The sequence below is a fragment of the Mesocricetus auratus genome, unplaced genomic scaffold, assembly GCF_017639785.1.
Source record: "Mesocricetus auratus isolate SY011 unplaced genomic scaffold, BCM_Maur_2.0 Super-Scaffold_100018, whole genome shotgun sequence".
NCBI classification, from domain to species: domain Eukaryota; kingdom Metazoa; phylum Chordata; class Mammalia; order Rodentia; family Cricetidae; genus Mesocricetus; species Mesocricetus auratus.
In genome coordinates this window covers 46,365,886-46,383,679 of record NW_024429199.1, presented here as the reverse complement: position 1 = coordinate 46,383,679, position 17,794 = coordinate 46,365,886, and the positions used below count along the sequence as shown (strand labels likewise).

Genomic DNA, 17,794 nt, shown 5'->3' with positions numbered 1-17,794 from the left:
TCTACTTACTTAACTTTGGGGGGGCGCAACAAAAACAAACAAACAAAATACAAAAAATGAAACACTTAGATTGCTGACTCTACATTCTTCTCCTGAAACAGAACAATTGAAGTCTGTGGCTTTTAAGAAGGAGGCTGATTAGGTTTGCTTCTCTTATCACACTGCCTTCACAAAAATAAGCAGGGATTCCTGGTTAAGAATTTGAGCAATCCCTGTCTTTTATACCATATATTTGATGAATCGTGCGCTATTTTCATATTTTATGGTTAAATAAAATCACTAATACACAACAACCCGTTTTTTATTAACCCAGCAATTTCAAATCAGTCTGAAAAGGGGAAGTTAAAGAAGCCAAGTGATGAAATTACTTACTGCAGGTACCAGCAACTTCTTCACTTCTTCAGCTGCTCTTCTCAGCTTGATCTCTGCTCTGTTCTGAGCATCTTCCACAGTGATCAGTACATGTAAATCTTCATTTAGATGCTCCCAATTGGGCTTGCCTCTGTTTTGCTCCTCCTTAAAAAATTGTACAAAGCACAATGTCATTAACTGTTTTCAAAGACAGAACATGTATTCTGTAACATGAATCTGCTGCTAGTTGCTTATAGCCATGCTTGTATTATTCTACTACAATGACTTAAAGTTTTTCAATTATGTTCCAAACCCAAACCAAAGCCTGGCAATGGGACTAGTCAGTCAATAACTCAATAACTATCGATACTGCAACTAAGTATCCAGCTAAAGCCATAAGTGACCAAGACAACCACACATATGGCAGTACTCGAGGAAACATGCAGTGTCATTTCTAAACTACAATGAGTAACTTTGAGAAGCATGTCACTTCTCTATTTTACTTGTAAGAAAACAAAGTCATTATGTTGAACATCACTTATCAGTATCACAAGCCAACAAGCTGCCAATTAAGGTGATGACTCAAACTCATTCTCCAATTTAGTGATGCCTCCATTCATTACTAAACTTTAAATAATACTGGTTCTAGTCTATACTACAAAATTTCAAAATAGGTCCCATCATGTAAAAGAAGTACTGTTTGCTCTAAGTATTTCAAGTAGTAATTATTTTAACTGTGTTTCCACTGGCCTTTTAAAATGAACAGTTGAGATCTGCTCAGCAAAGGAGCAGCATTCTTCTTTGGGGAAGTGGTCACTGCTGCTGCCCATGCTCAGTGAATAGCATGCACATATAGGTAAAACTACATGAACTTAGGGACTTTTAAAAATAAAAAATGATGGACATGAGCTCTGGAGATCAACGTGTGTTTTGAGTATCCTGGGCAAACTGGAGGGGGTTTAGATTTGATATTTTATTGTATATACAAACAAATTTTTAAATAACAAAATAAAAATGAAGTATAAAGTCTACTCTTGCATTGTTTCAGGTCCTAAATACATGTTTCATAGATAATTATCTATGTCTCACCTCTATGATAACTTCTGACTACCAAGTGAGAAATATACTTAGATGCTGAAAGCCTTCTCAAACTACTTGTAAGATTGGGGCATACAGCCACGAACACTTTTAGACAACTTATGAATGTACAAATTCTTAAACTTGAAAAACAATTTAAGAATGGTGAGTGTAAATATGACTAGTACACAGACTTAAAGCAAATTATCAGAGATAAACAATAAAAATACCCGTTGTCAGACCTTTCCTGTGAAGGCCATTAGTCTCTTAGCGTGTCAATTACAGACAAAGGAAGCAAACTGGTATGATAAAACAGGCTTCCTTATTAATTTTCACATTACTGAGAATAAACAATCAAGACAGAAATACGGTCTACCAAGTACAGGATTCTATTTTATCATAAGTCAGTAACTTTGGTAGGAAAACAGTCAAGGTTAAATGGATCTCAAGGAAAAATAGCAATAATCAAACACTATGCAAACAAGAAGCCCAGAGCCTATCTGTTTCAGTATTAGATCACATCACCTTGTCTTTAACACACATTGACAGAGCTAGGTTTTTGGTGGTTACTGTATTAAAAAGCAGTTCCATGAAAACATTAATGTGGAATAAAATGGTGGCAGTGCATCATCAAAGAAGCTAAAGAGCACCCAAGAAAACAATTTAATGTGGCTACTTGAAATATTTTCAGTTTAAAAGATGGGTAGTGGTGGTGCATGCCTTTAATCCCAGCACTCAGAGGCAGGTGGATCTCTAAGTTCGAGGCCAGTCTAGTCTACAGATTGAGTTCCAGGACAGGCTCCAAAACAATACAAAGAAACCCTGTCTTGAAAAACCAACCCCCTGTGGACCTTGCACATACATGGTGTACAGACATTCGTGCAGACAAAACATGAAGTAGTAAGTAAATGAATGAATAAGGTAGAGAGAGACTAAGGCACTCGGGCACGCACACACACACAGTGGTTGTGGTGGTCATTCAAGATTGTAAATTGGACACATATGATATGAAAAGTCAATTAAAACAAATCGTAATCAAAAAAAGACTTAAAAAAAAACCACCATGTTCTAGTAATGCATACGTACACTAAGGGAAGGAAAAGCAAAGAGTACAATTAAAAACATTTCAGAAAAGCTAAATATAAAAATAAAACAATAACTTGCCACAGAAAATAAAAAAGCCAAAGAACTTTAAGAAAATACTATCTGCCTTGTAGGAAGACCGAACAATAATGCAAGGTAATCTTCTGAGTTGTAAAATACTTCTGCAAATGTGTCTTAATAAACTTGTCAGCTTAAAAGTTAAGAAAAAAAGCCTCACCTATCCTTAATGTTTACTTCAAAATAAAAATTTTTGCCCACAAAACAACAACAACAACAACAAAACCCACAAAGAACAAAAGCTTTCACTGATGCTGATGTAGAGAGTCACAGGGTTCAGACCAGCCTGGATCACACAGGACTCCAACCATATACTACTCTGTGGTGGCAATGTCTTTTCAAAACCACAAGACAAAAAAATATATTTCTAAATATAACAAAGTGATACCAAACACAGTATAACTACCATTATATAAAAATATGCTCCAAGTTTTCATTTAATGGAGAAAGAAATGACTAGAAAATTAAAGCAAACAGCAGAATTCAGTATCATTACATTATTTTCAAATAAATAAAAAGACAGACATGACTTCTACATAATAGTTTACAATGCTTATATTCTAAGTTACATATATAATGCAGAAATAAGTTTTTCTTTTATTCGAGACAGGGTTTCTCTGTGTATCCCTGGTTGTCCTGAAAATTGCTCTGTAGACCAGGGTATAGACTCAGATCTACCCACCTCTCTCTGCCTCCAGAGTTGTGGGATTAAAGGTGTACACCACCACACCAGCTAGAAATAAATTTCAAGTAACTTAGCCTCTCAAGTTTCGGTAAAGCTGAAATCACAATAAAGATAATCATGGCAGCTAAATTTTTAGTGAATACTTACTGTCTGTGATATAAGCATCTCACCTTGTGTACTCCTCTAAACTAAAATTACTTCAGTGTAGTACTATAGCTCTTGGCAGCATACCAATCAGGAGGCTGAGACAACCATAGCTTGTTCAACTTATGACAAGCTACTGGACAAATTGAGGGCACACTTGGGACCCTATACTCTCACAGCTAGTTCCTACCAGAAGATGTTGCCTGTATGAGTCCAACAACTGAGCAGATAGTCCTAATGCAACACCATTAATGAAAGGTCAGAAAAAAAGAACACATTTCATGAGCCTTTAAATTCTGCTTTGCTATTTATTCTAACCATATTTGAGTGGAATCCTAAGCACACCTTGGCCAGAACACACAGAGGCTATTTCCTGTATCAAGAGAAGCGTGTCAAGCAGGGAAAGAAAGGCACATGGCAAGCAGACATCTACAGGAAACACATTTCTTTAAAGGAGAGGACCATGAATAAAATTGTAATGATACAAGCATTCAGAGAAGGCTAAAAATGCAGCCATTTAAAAACACAGAGAACTCTTCCCAATCCCAATGCTGCTGTTTTGTTTTTTGTGTAGCATTAATACCACTGTCTGTGGACAACTGTTTCTTTAAAAAAAAAAAACTATTATTTTTGAAACTTCAACATCTAGGGGCCTAAAACTATGATTTAAAAAACTATTCTAAACATTTGAGAAACTACTACTGTTTTTATTAGTTTGGTATGGAGTCTGCCTGTTTTATAGTTTAAAACTCTGCTCTAATTACACAACTTGTTTTCAAAAAGGAATTCCGTACCATGAAGCATCAGAGCAAACTGACTATCCACCCTGGTAAGATTCTTTAAAGTTTGTATATGCAGTAAGGCAAATCACAGTAAGACGCACTTCTGTGCTCTTAGGGTGAAAGCTCATCGGCTTAAACTTGGGAAATAGTTTTTTAAATGTATATACTGAACTGAAAGTTTCTAACAAGTTTGTTCATCAGCTTAAAAATCAAAACTTACACATAACAATTTTCAGTTACATATGTAAGGGGATATAGATATGATAGGATAAAAGGGAAGATTATTGAATCTACTCTGAAAAGAAAACAGGAAAGATATAGCTAAGATTAAAAGGTTAATCACTGAATCTATTTCTAAAAACTACTAGTTTTCAATATTTTACACAGGATCAGACTTTTGAATACTGTATACAAATTTGAGATTGTTATTAAAACATAGTGTACATGTTTCTAATCTTGTTTAAGGCATTGTACCTATACAGCTCATTCAACAATTTAATGCAAATTTCTAATTCTTGAAAGTTATTATTAACAACTGTTTAAGATAATAAGGAAATGCAGGTTAGCAATTAGGCACCTATAACAAACTTATTCTCATATTAGTTATGTTTTCAAGATCAAAAAGAGATATAGTTTAGATAGGTTGAATTCAAACACTTCAGAGATAGACCAATTATGGCATTTAAGATGTTTTAATAAACTGGTTTTTTTTTAATATGGCAATGAGACATGTCTGCCCCTGGTAGCACCAATCTACTTTACAGAAGATGATGGGCATAAAAAAACAAACAAACAAACAAACAAGCAAACAAAAAAACACCTCCACATGGAGTTTACTTTCTTTGTGGCAAAAGTAAACCACCGAGCAAGAAAGTGCTCTTGCCTCGACTGCTGACAGTATGTTGTCGTAATTGGCCAAGCAGGGCACAAATGAGGGTTACTACCAAACCTTGCCAAGACAAGGCAGATCAATCCTTCAGAAATCCTGCTTCGCAGAAATGTCTTTCAAATATTCTAGGCCTGTAGGCTGAAGATAGATGTCCAACGTTGCAGGGGAACCCTGGGTGACTGTCCAGGCAGCCAGTTGTTTTTGTCATTTCTCACACATTTTCTGGAAGTCCCTTGCTTGCACTTCCTGCTTACTCAGTTAATATTATTTCCTTTTAGGGGCTCTGAGGGAATTAAAGACTAAATAGTTATCGTTTTCCTGTTTACAGGACGAAGCATGGAAACTCATTAAAGAGGTTTAAAGTGTACAACAAGGTTGAGAGGTATCAAAAGATAGTTTTGAATAGTAATGAAAGTAAGGATAGAAAGTTAGGTAAAACCTTTTGAACTCATCAAGATAGGACAGACACAGAGTGTTTTCTCCGAACATAGTTGATTTATTTATTCCATGTATACATTGTACATCGTTATTGTATATGGTTTTGCTTATATTATAACCTTTTCTTATATTAGACAAAAAAAAGGGAAAGTGTAATGATATTTTGTTATCTAACAAATAAAGCTTGCCTGAAGATCAGAGTGCAGAGCTAAACCACTCGTTAGCCTTAGAGGTCAGGCAGTGGTGGCACAGTTTAATCTCAGCACTCTGGAGACAGAGGCAGATGGACCTATGTGAGTTCAAGGCCACCCTGAACTACAGGAAACTGATCCAGTCTAAAAGAGTATGCCTTAAACATACTCTTTAAAGCTATGGTATTAAACTTAGGGAGCCCTAGCAAGGAAATGGGTGCATAATTCATAACTGTTTTGATTCCATGGTGCTTAGTACAGTGTTGAACAGTCATCACTTATTACTACTTTATGATAACTGGGGTACTGAGTACCCTTTATACCCTGGCATTCTCTCTCTGTAGAATACAGAGAAAAATTGGGGATGCTATAATTCTTTTCTTGATTGAAGTCTGTTGCCTTAGTATCAAATTTTAGAATCAATAATTTTTTAAATGTATCAGACCGTGGTTAAATAGTCTCAGTAAGTTTATCTTAAAAGTTATCTGTGATTGCCTGAAAATCCATAGCTAGGTTCCCAACTAAGACCACAGGGATTTCCCAACTAAGACCACAGGGATTATCTATAGCAACAATGTTTTGTAACTCTGTAGAGTTTCTATTGCACAGCCAGGAGGCAGAAGGCACAAACACAATGAGGGCACGCTTCTATACTTCTCACCCAATATTTGACAGAAATAATATCTGGTAAATATATAGCGATAGATAAAGATAATATTGGACAGTTCAAATGGCTGTATAAGTAGTCTTTTCTTTCTCTAATATTTAAAAAACTCTTCACTAGTATTTCACCTACCCACATGTAGGCAGAATTTCTGTGTCTCAACAGTGGCTCCCAAATAAACATACAGAGACTTAATATTAATTATAAATGCATGGCCAATAGCTTAGGCTTGTCTCCAGCCAGCTCTTACTACTTAAATTGACCCATTTCTATTAATCTATGTGCTGCCCCTGAGCTCATTTACCTATTCTATGAACTTTCCATGTTGCTTCTCCAACTGGCTCTAAACGCCTCAGACCCCGCCCTTTTTTTCAGTATCCTTTCTTCCCCCAAATCCTGCCTAGCTATCAGTCAATCAGCTTTTTATTAACAATGAGAGCAACAGATTTTCACAGTGTACAGAAGGGTTGCTCCACAGCACCCATACTTCGTAGTATTTTCAAAAGACCTTTTTTACACAATTTGAAAACTCAAACAACTTAAGATCCTTTGTGCATTTCTTATTTACCACATTATACAAAAACCATAAAACTCCAAGATTTTTCCTCTGGTACATCATCTACATTTGGGTAACAACCGTATTACTTTCCTGTGATCTGACCAGCAGAGTACTAACGTGGCACAATTAGTGCAACAGAGCACAGTGGCATGTTGCCCTTTCTCTCGACTAAGTTTGCATTTCCTGTGGGTGCTCCTGCAACATCACGACACAGAAGCTGACAGATGCTTATCTTTTAAATTTTGAAGGCATCATTTGGAAAACACACTCTTTAATGATGCTGTGGGCAAAGCCTGTGTCAAAAGCATAAGGAGGTGTATAGAGAGTCACATCAAAATAAGCTAACACTGTTATAAATCTCACTGCCCCTCCCCCAGTTTTATAAGGTTTACAAGGTAAGAAGTTTCATGAATCCTCCTTTGTGAGTTAGTTACATATTAAAATTTTGTAATTTCCCAGAAACCATTTTTAGAATGCAAAATTACTTGCCATCTAAAAATCATGTTACATTCATGACTTTTCACTGGTACAAACATGAACTTTAGAAAATGTTCTATGTTATAATAGTAATTGCCATTAAATGTTAGCCACCAAATTATTATTATTAATCATTTTTCTGATCAAGTATAGTTCCACTGCATTTAAGACAAGAATGCCCAGATTACATAAATCATATTAAGTCATAATTATACTCAGATTAAAACCTATATTAGTAATCTCCCTCACACTGAATACTAAAGGCAGTCTATATTAACACATAAGTTTGAGCTAAGAGACTGGAATGCAGCGCCCCAACTGATCTTCATCTTCCACAAATAGTTGTTTTTTGTTTTGTTTTGTTTTTTGCCATTTAATATCACTTAAATTTAAATTTGTTTTCTTAGTCAACAACAAAATTAACCAAAACATAGGGAGTTTCTGTTAGGGAGGCTATTTGGTATCCTGGCTTCATAACACGTGGTTGGTATCTTGGATGGGTTGAATCTAGCAGCCAGGATTCCCTTTTAGGCTTACTGCTTAGGGTGGTCTGTAGGAGTTGTTCCTTCTCAAAGGCAGAAAGACAAATGAAAGGCAGTAGCCATTTTGCTATACTAACCTTTACTAAGTAAGAATGTGAATTAAGACAGGAAAACTAAAAAGTTTTCATGAACTAAGTCAGGAAGGCATCAAATGTAGTTTAACTAGATACAAGTAATTTAGCATGAGTTTTAAAGACTGGTATTTAAAAAACAAAATTTAAAAATTATCCAGATATCTAAGAGAATATCTTAACAAGGACCCACAATAAGGTGTTTAATAAGATGTTAATAATGTATTTTAACTTTAACCTAACACTTAAAGATGTACTGTACTTAATTTGCTACAACAATTCCATGGTGACAGGATAGTATCTATCTCCTCCTCACAAATGACCAGATTACATATCACAATGAGGTAACAGATTTAGGAAAAAAATTAAAGAGCTTTATATATTCTTATCAACTACTAATTGCTGGACAGATCTGTATTTCCTGCTCACCCTATTGAGTGCTGTATTACCAGTATGTGCCAAAGTGTCTAAGTTTCTTAGGAAAATGACACATGAAAATAGTTTGCACAGAAAAACATCACCACAGAAAAAACACAAAAGCAGTATTAGCAGAAATGGTCCAGCTGTTTGCCAGCATAGTTCTAGCTTATTGACACTCTGACCCTAAGGCAGGAGCCTCCTACTTCTCCTTATCCCAGACCTATGGAAAAGACTGACAGTTTAGGACATCCTATGAAGAAATACTCTCATTAAATATATAGTTCCATCCTCCCAGACTATCTTCTCACAGTCCTTGCTTATTTGGGTTTCTTATACAGTGAAATCACACATTTTGCTCAGTTTTAGTTTGCATTTATAGTTATTTTTTTAATTGTTATTTATATACTTTGAATACATGCTTTGTTATGTAGGTAGCAAACATACTCCCTGCTGAGACTTGGCTTTACTAATTAATGGCTGATTTTCTGCTTTTCACCTTCAATTGCAAGTTCCAGAGGGAAAATAACTATGCATATAAGCCCAACCATCCTAACTTCTCTTCTCTTTCTTCACTGCACTCTTCTCCATCTAGTCTCCCTTTCTCCCTGCAGCACTTACATTCACATCTATCAGACAGAACGGAGTTTGCTTTAATCCCACTGGCCGGCAACTATGAAGAAGAATAAAATAATCTCAAGACACCACTCTATTTTTTCTTTTCTTTTTATATTGCCCGACTTACCAATTCATTATTTCCATTAAAAACAAAGAAAGTAAAACTTCGTGTTATATTTCTAACATAAGCATCATTACAAAAACAGTATTTTACCAACAAAAGCATAATGTACATTTTTCAAATTCCTAACTCCAAAATCTTTCACTGCACTTTTCCCTAATATTTTCAACACCTACATAGTTTCAGTATTTCAGTCACTCTAAGGCATTTCTTTTGTTACATTTCATTCATCATTTATTGTGTCCATGATATATATGGGGGGGTGTGTGCATTTGCCAGATCCTGCAAGAGGTCAGGGGACAGCTCTGGAGAACCATTCTCCCTTTCACTGTGGATTTCCAGGGGTTGAACTCAGGTTGTTAAATTTGTACAACAAGCAAGTTTAACCATTCAGTCACCCAAGGACAAAGTCTAAGACACTTAAGTAAATAGCAACATTTTTGAAGCCTGACGTATTTTATTATGAATGCTGGGAGGCATCAGTAGAATTCTGTTTTGCCTAACCATTGGTGCTGAGATCCCAATACTTTAAACCCTCACAAGCCACCCAAAGAGTAGGGCTTAGCCATCTTTTCAAACCAGTTTTTAGTCACAGATGACATTAAGAAGGCTGGAAGACCATGGCATAGAACCATGGCGTAGGTCCTGTGCCCTAACCTATCAGATCCATCAGTATTTTTAATACATTTATTACATTTTTAATGGATGTTATGTGTGCCTGGTTGCATGTCTGTGTACCAGAAATGTGTATACAGGAACTACCAGAGGTGAAAAGAACTAGAGTTACGAGCGGATGTGAACAACCATGTGGTGCTGGAAACTGGACCCTGTCTTCTGCAAGAGCACTAAGTGTTCTTAACCACCGGCCCATCTCTTCAGTCTCACTGCTAGAGTATGCTCTATAGCTGCATCTTCTAAACTTACATTAACTTTGGTAGCTTTCCAATTATACTTCTTAATATTTTTTGGCTGTTATAATGGAGAGGGAAGATTACAATCTTTAGGATATAATAAAAACTTTAATCTTATATGATCTTGGCTATTTCACATAATGTGTAGGAATTTTGTAATCACACAGGACCACATATATTTTCATATAATTTAAGAAATCTACATTATTAAATAACCATTATCTTTTATAAAAAATTATAATGTATCCAGCGAGTCCCATTTATTAGTATATTTACCATTACCAGTGTTAGCCATTTCCTTCTAAGTAACCAATTTTCAATTACTATCATTTTTCTTTAGCCAGAGAACTCACATTTCCTAGTGCAATCAATATGCTGACAATCAGTTCTTACATCTTGTTTCACTTTCATTTAAGAGAATTTTTTATTAGTTACATAATTCAGGTAGTTTTTTTAACCTTCTAGCTTTTAGAAATTACGTTCTTCTTCCATTTATTTTCTGTTAAAAATCAGCCATTTAATATTTCATGTATAATTTTCTTTTCTCCCCATTTTTAAGATTTTTTTTGATGTAATAGAACAGAGATAGTGGAGGGGCCCAGGGAAAGTTCTCAGAGTGACTAGTGAGTTGGTGAAAGAATATATTCAAAAGCACCAAGGTTTCTTTCTGAAGCATGGTCTTCCTATGTACATACATTGAGCTATTTTTAAATTATACCTATAGGTAATACTTTCAAGGTTATATGATCTATTACATTTACTACTTTACCAACACTTGAATTCATACTCTTATTGCTTCAGTGTTCCAAATATTTGGGAATATAAGTATGAGTCACCACACGCAGGTAACAGTGGCCATTTGGTATCTGGTGTTCAAGATCTATTCTGATATTATAGCTCGTGTACATTGTATTTTGTGTGTTCATTCTTCCACACTGCTGGCTGGTTATCTGTAACCTGCCTATTTGTATCTTTCAACAAACTCCATAGGTTAAGCAGGTATTTCATTTTTTTTTTTCCAGGCTTACCTGCTTTCCCCTCTATTCTTGTATGTAAGATACATGTCTGTTACACCATCTGAGTAGAGACTAGCATCTCTACTCAGCATCAACATGAAAGAAGTCAGTTGACAAAAATGACTGTGGGAACACCCTCCCCCCACCCCGTACTACAAACATCAAAAAGAACATATATAGGGGGAAAACAATACAAAATAAAACCTGGACATACAAGTTGTGTAAACTAATGGTCATGAACCTCGTGCCCCAGGGCTTCTACCAATGTGTTTTCCCAGCACTCAAGGCCCTGCCTGTTTCTTGGAACTCTTTCTTATATTAGCTGCCTTTACTGCATTAGCTGCCTCGTCATGTGTCCCCAGTGTACTTCGTTATCCTGGCACACAAGAAGCTAGAAACTTCAGCAGGTTCCCCTGGAACTCTGACCTGCACCTATAATGTGCAAACCCCAACTTTTCCAAATTCTTCTTGATTCTCTACAATGGGAAACTTCCACTCTACTACCTTCGAATATATAGTTAAGTCAATCCAGCAAAGGTCATCTAGTTATCAAATTCACCCATCCATAACATTCTATTTTGAAGTTTTAAATTCCCACATCATCCTAATTGCTTCTATTTTCCTGTTAGTATTGCCCATCTGTCCCTATTTTAACTTTATCAGAATCCTAAGGACACGATCTGAAACTGTGAGTGAAGTATGGTAGAACATGCCTACTACATTAGTATTTGGAAGTCTCAAGATTCTAGTTTGAGGGCAGCCCGAGCTACTTTGTAAGATTACTTTAAATGTAACTGTCTTTTAATTTAAGAACGTAGTTCATCTTCAGGTTTTAATTTGGAACTGCAAGACAATTCTGTTGTTTCATTTTGTTTGCTTCTAGTTGTCTGGTTTCTAGTAGGCAATCTTGTCCCCTCAAGGGAGTACAAGCTCTGTTCTAACTGGTTTCAGTGCCACACCCTCAACTCACATTATTTAAGTTCTTTCAACCACACTGTGGGACTCATTCTTTATCTTTTCTATCCCCATCTTTTCTATCCCCTATCTACAGCATTAGGGATTCCTCCAGGTTAAATAAACTACATGCTACTCACTGTAATGCGAACAGCCCCAAAAGCCAGACCTACAAATACTTTGTATACTAACATCTTTCCTCCAAGAACTTATTCTGAAGTTCTTTCTTTGTTTACTAACAGGAAGTTGTCCTAACAGAAACTTGCATATTTACTACAAGAAGCCCCAAGTCTTTACTTTAACAATTCAAAGCTTTCTGCCATAGGAACTGATTACTGACTATCAATAGGTCAGCATTCAAACATCAAGCATCTGTGGCCTTGGGGCTGGTTACAACACTCTTTCTCTGACACTAGGGCTTTTTCCTAGGCAACAAGCACAGCTCTGTATTCAAAAGTGATGTAGCAACTCAAATCCCATGTTACACATGTGAAACAGCTTCAACACACACTACCCAATCCCAGAATCATCTTCCTGGCTACTTTACTCTTAAATCATCCCAGCAGTAAATTTATCCTCTAGTTTCCTCCCCAAAACAAAAGTACTTCTGGGTAAAGGGGAGAAGATAAACATGCCCCCACCAGAGAGAGAGACAGAGTATCCAGCGAGAAGGAAGAGACTAAAGGTAGGTGAGAACTTGAAGCACCATCTTTAGGGTGGGGAGATAGCTCAGTCAAAACAAGTATCTGCTGCATAATCTTGAGGACCTCAGCTCAATGCCCAGAATCTGGGCAAAACCTCAGGCTCAATAGCATGATGGTAATTCTAGCACTAGGACGTGGCTTAACCTCACACCAATCAGAGATCCTATGACACCTAAGGTTGACTCTTAGCCTTCACGTGCACACACTCATGAATACACACACCCACATCAAAGAGACGGGAATATTAAGGGTAGGAAAGCTGTTTCAGCAGGTCAAAGATAGCCTGGTAAGCCAAGTTTGGTCTCTGGAATCTAGAGTGCAAGGTGAGAACCAGCTCCTGAACGTTGTCCTCTAATCTCCACAGGTGCGCTCACACATAGTGTGTGCATATGTACATACACATACTGTGCCTAGCTTCAACAAATTCAATCATGAAGAGGTAAAACGTAATGAGAGTAACTGAAACATCTGCTCATTTTACCTCAACTAATAGTTCATAAAACTAAAGTCTTTTTCCTAAGAATAAGGGAAATTTTCAGAAAATAATTAGTGTTTTTAAAAACAAAGTTTAATAATCTTAAAATTTAAATTTAGAATGAATTTTTTTAAAGAAAAAGGTGAAACTTCTGAAATGAGAAAAGGTTTAGTTTAAGGTAAGTAATAATGTTTTTTTTGGGGGGGGTTGAGGGGGTTACAGGTATTTCAGTAGTCTCCTGGTTGGTCTCAGGCTGAACCTATCTTTTCTGCAAAGACTGAATAACCAAGAAGTACCGGCTTGACACTAGTTGAAACTAAAATGTTTTAAGTTTGTGTTAGATATGTAAATGCAATGAGAAAATATAAAAAGGGCTTTAAGTAGTCTGAAAACCTTGGAATTAATGGCTATAAAACTTTGAAAGACATTTAAGAATTTTAAGGATAGATATAGTATCTCTCGAATTAATAGTACACTGAAAAGGAAAACCTACAATAATCCAAATGACTCACATTATGGCAAAAAGGTCAACCTTAAATAAAGAGCTTGCGAAAAACAAAGCTGTCAACTAACAACTGAGAAGCAGAGTTCTTTCCACCAGAAAACCAAACCTATTCTAGCTGTGTAATACAAGTTTTAGTTTTAGTCCAATGAGGTCATTAGTGTAACCACTGCTCCTGTCAAACAAAGCAGGTAATTAACAGTCATTCTGGCACCATATCTTATCACCAAAACACACAAAGGATACGCAGTAATGGCTCTCAGAGCTCAGGCTCTGTTAAAACAGATCGAGTCACATTCACTTCTCTATTACACAAGCACACACTTACTGCTCAGCCAGACACCTATAATTAAGCACAAGAGGACCATAATGCTAATATTCAGGCTAGCTTGCAAGTTAGGGGTCCCCCTCCTCACCAGAAGGATGATTGCCTTTCATTTTAAAGTTTCAAGTAGCTACAGTTCACTTAGTTTTGATTACATAGCAATTAGATATGCAAATACACAGATCCAGAAAAATACATTTTCAGGCTTCAGATTGTGAGCAATCAGGCCCATTCTCTTCTCTTGTACATACAAGCAAACTCATTAAACAGCTATTGTCTCAGAGCATCTCTGCCTGAAGCTCCCCCACCCGCTCTGGTAATGTCATAAACACCCCAAATACACTGCAGCTGCTATCTATCTCTTTCGGTGGCTTTCTAAATGTGTATTTGGAAGCAATGGATGGGGAGTGCAGAAAATTATCAAAGAGAAGAGCACACATATTATAGCCTTAATACCAAGTTACTGAGTTTGGATGATGGAAGAATTGCCACAAAACTGCTTAAAATTACTTAACATACAATTTTAAAGATTAATGTGTATTAGCTTGTGTCTGAAATTTAAACATACTAAGTAACTTGAGGCAGAAGAACTGTCTTTTGTTTGAGGCCAGTATGAACTATTGAGTAAGTTCCAGAGTAGCCTAAGCTACAGAATGCAACACTGCATTCCTATTAAATGATTTCAGTAATTATCTAAAACACACAATAAAATGTGTGGTCAGCAAGACGGCTCAACAGGTAAAGGTGCTTGCCACATAAGCCTGACATAAAGATGGAACGAGAGAACAAATTCCAGTCGTTCACTGACCTCCACACAGACACACCATTGTACAAACGTATCATTCACAGGGATATACACAGCTAATAATAATAAACATTTACATACTATAAAATATTACTCAGGCCCAGACTTAAAGGGCTTATATGTACATTAGTGATGAGGTAAATGATAGGCATGGGCGAATTTTTTTCCATTGTAATATTATTTCAAAATATCAAGTTGAAAAGGCATTATAAATTGTCATGCTTTCATTTTCCAGATTTATATACAGATTTTTCCTGAAAAAGCCACCTCTGAACAACAGAATGTTACCAGTGGAAATAGATCTTACTTTTCCTGTACAAAAGTGGCCATGTGTCACCACTGAGGACTTCAACTAAATCATGCAACTGTTTAGTTTTTCCTCTTAAAGGCTTTCATTTTTACACCCATATGTAAGCGAGTGTATGCTATGGTCTGGATTCAGAGTGAGAAAGCCCTCAGTACAACAGTGGCAAGTTGGATCTCTCAGAAGGTCTCTGCCTCAAAATGAGGGAAACGAGGCATCCTATCGCCCTCTTGTCCCTTCCATCTGTCCAACCAAACTCTTCTGAGGAGTGTAACATCAGCGGAGGCTGCTACGGATCACTCAGCAAATACTGAGCCTGCTGCTGCCTTATTTTGGAATTCTTCTGCCTCAAGAAGAGTAGTGAGCTTCTATTCATTGCATACTACCCATTCTCCTATATTTGGTTAGAGTGGCACAAACAGGCATAATGGAACAATATGGTTATAGAATTTTACTTTACAAAAAAATAATAGACCTATATTGAAATGCATATTTAAGACAGATCTGGCACAAAAATCTTAGGCTATTAGTTAACCCCATTAACTAATGAAAAGGTGTCCTGAAAGTGACCTGTCCTGTCTTCTAATTTTGACAGGTTAAATTATTTGAGTGTCTCTGTAATTACTAAGATCCCAGTGTTGTGGGTATGAACAGAAAAGTTATTGACAATTACATCATGGCAGGGATACAGCTTAGGCTATTTTGGGCAAATTAAGATGTAAGGACACCCCTTCTACCCCCTCAAACCTATTATGATATTAAAAAAACAATAGAATCAAAATATAAAGTAGTATGACTCAGAAGCATCATTATTTTTTTGTTTTAAACAAATCATTATCTTTTATTTCCTCGAAGATAATTGGGAAATAAATGTAGCAAAACTAGGTAAAAGAGAAAAAGTACATTCCTAGACAATAAGTCAATCCAACACACAGTAGCTACACAAAAATAAAAAAATACTAAGTTAATAAAATTGTACTAAATTAAGAACTTAAAAAGTAAATTTTAAAGTTTTTCACATATTGAAATAAGTAAACTGTTCCATTATAAAAGCAATTTAAAATGTTACCAAAACTGTTTTTAAAGGAAATTGTAATTAAGTACATGGAATGAAATTTAACATTCTACATTATAGAATGAAGTAAAGATATTAAGTAAGCAGACTTGATATTGGAGAGAAATTAGCTAAAGGATATAAAATCTAATGTCAACAGAAAATAGAGGTCACAGAAAAAAAATATCTTTGCCTATCAGAAACAATAATTGACCATTAACTAGGAAGTGTAAATGGAATTACAGATACATTTTTAAAAAATGGGTACAAGTCATTAACCAAATGATGAAATAATTAGGCAAGTGTCTGTTGGAAATATCCTAGGTTATAAATTTAAAAGGGGCAAGGCAGTGGCGACACACAGGATTCTAAGCCCAGCACTTGGGAGGCAGTGGGGGACAGATCTGAGTTCAAGGCCAGTCTGGTCACCAGAACAGACAGGAATACACAGAGAAACCCTATCTCAGAAAACAACAGCAACAACAAAGAGCTAATGCAAAGAATTTTAAAAGTGAAGTTAATCTTATGCTATAGTGAAAAAATATGGTAATTGCCATTTTTACCAAACTGACTAAAATAAGCATCAACAACAAGAGCCATGCCTATATTTTTAACTGCTAAATGTGATATAGTGAGAAAAAAAGCCACATCACTCAGATACAGCAACATGAAACCTTTAAGTCCTGTATATATGTCTGTGTATGTACATGGTTCTGTACACAAGAGTACTGACATCTGCAGAGTCCAGAAAAGTATATCAGATACCCTGGAGTTAGGGGAAGTTGTAAGCCACCCAAAGTGAGCACTGGGAACTGAAGTGAGTCCCAAGGCAAGATCAGCTGGTGCTCTTAACTGCTGAACTATCTCCTAAGTCCTAAGGCAACTAACTTTGTTTTTTAAAAAATAGTCTTTTAAAGAAATATTTTCTATTATAGGGATAAAGAAGCATAATGTCTGTAGCTTACACACTTAGGGGAAGTGTAAAGTCAGTTCTCACTGTATGTACTAAAATCTTCAGAAACACTGAATAGCAAATCCCTGGTCTTAGGGGGGAAAAATGGTATTAGGGGTCCACAAATACATCAATTACTAGTGTCATTTTTATTATCAATACATTACCAAGTTTTATGTATGTTCTGTTTAAAGAAACTTTTTTAACTATCAGCTGTTGATTTCACTAACACTAAAAAAACTGCCAACAACTGTATCTGAATGAAGCTTCTCCAATGCCAGTGTCTCCTCTGTAAGAAAACAGCCTTCTTCTCTAAGAACATTATTAGACAGGCCCCTCAGCACCGTGCTTATGTGATCCCTGAAACAGAAGGTCACCAATACAAAGAGTAAAGTGTGAAGCATGTGGGACTAAGGAGAATGAGAAGAGAGTAGTGTTAGCTGTCTGAGCACTAGAGCAAAAAGGCAATGTCTTGTCTTATTCCATCTCAAGTGGGTTTCCTTTCTGTCATTATGCATGTTTCTATGGACTAAATGCAAGTGTCACAAACTTTTTGGTTACAAATAAGTTTTAGGAGTTGGCAAAATTACAAATAGAAATATTGC

General features: G+C 36.1%; 1 protein-coding gene across 1 annotated transcript in view; it reads right to left on the bottom strand.

The window, feature by feature from the left end:
• The window catches only part of Qki (QKI, KH domain containing RNA binding), a 106,668-nt gene that overhangs the window by 29,244 nt on the left and 59,630 nt on the right, over nucleotides 1-17,794 (bottom strand). Inside the window, 1 exon segment of the mRNA XM_040758183.1 lies at nucleotides 373-516. Coding sequence (XP_040614117.1) covers nucleotides 373-516 — 144 coding nt within the window.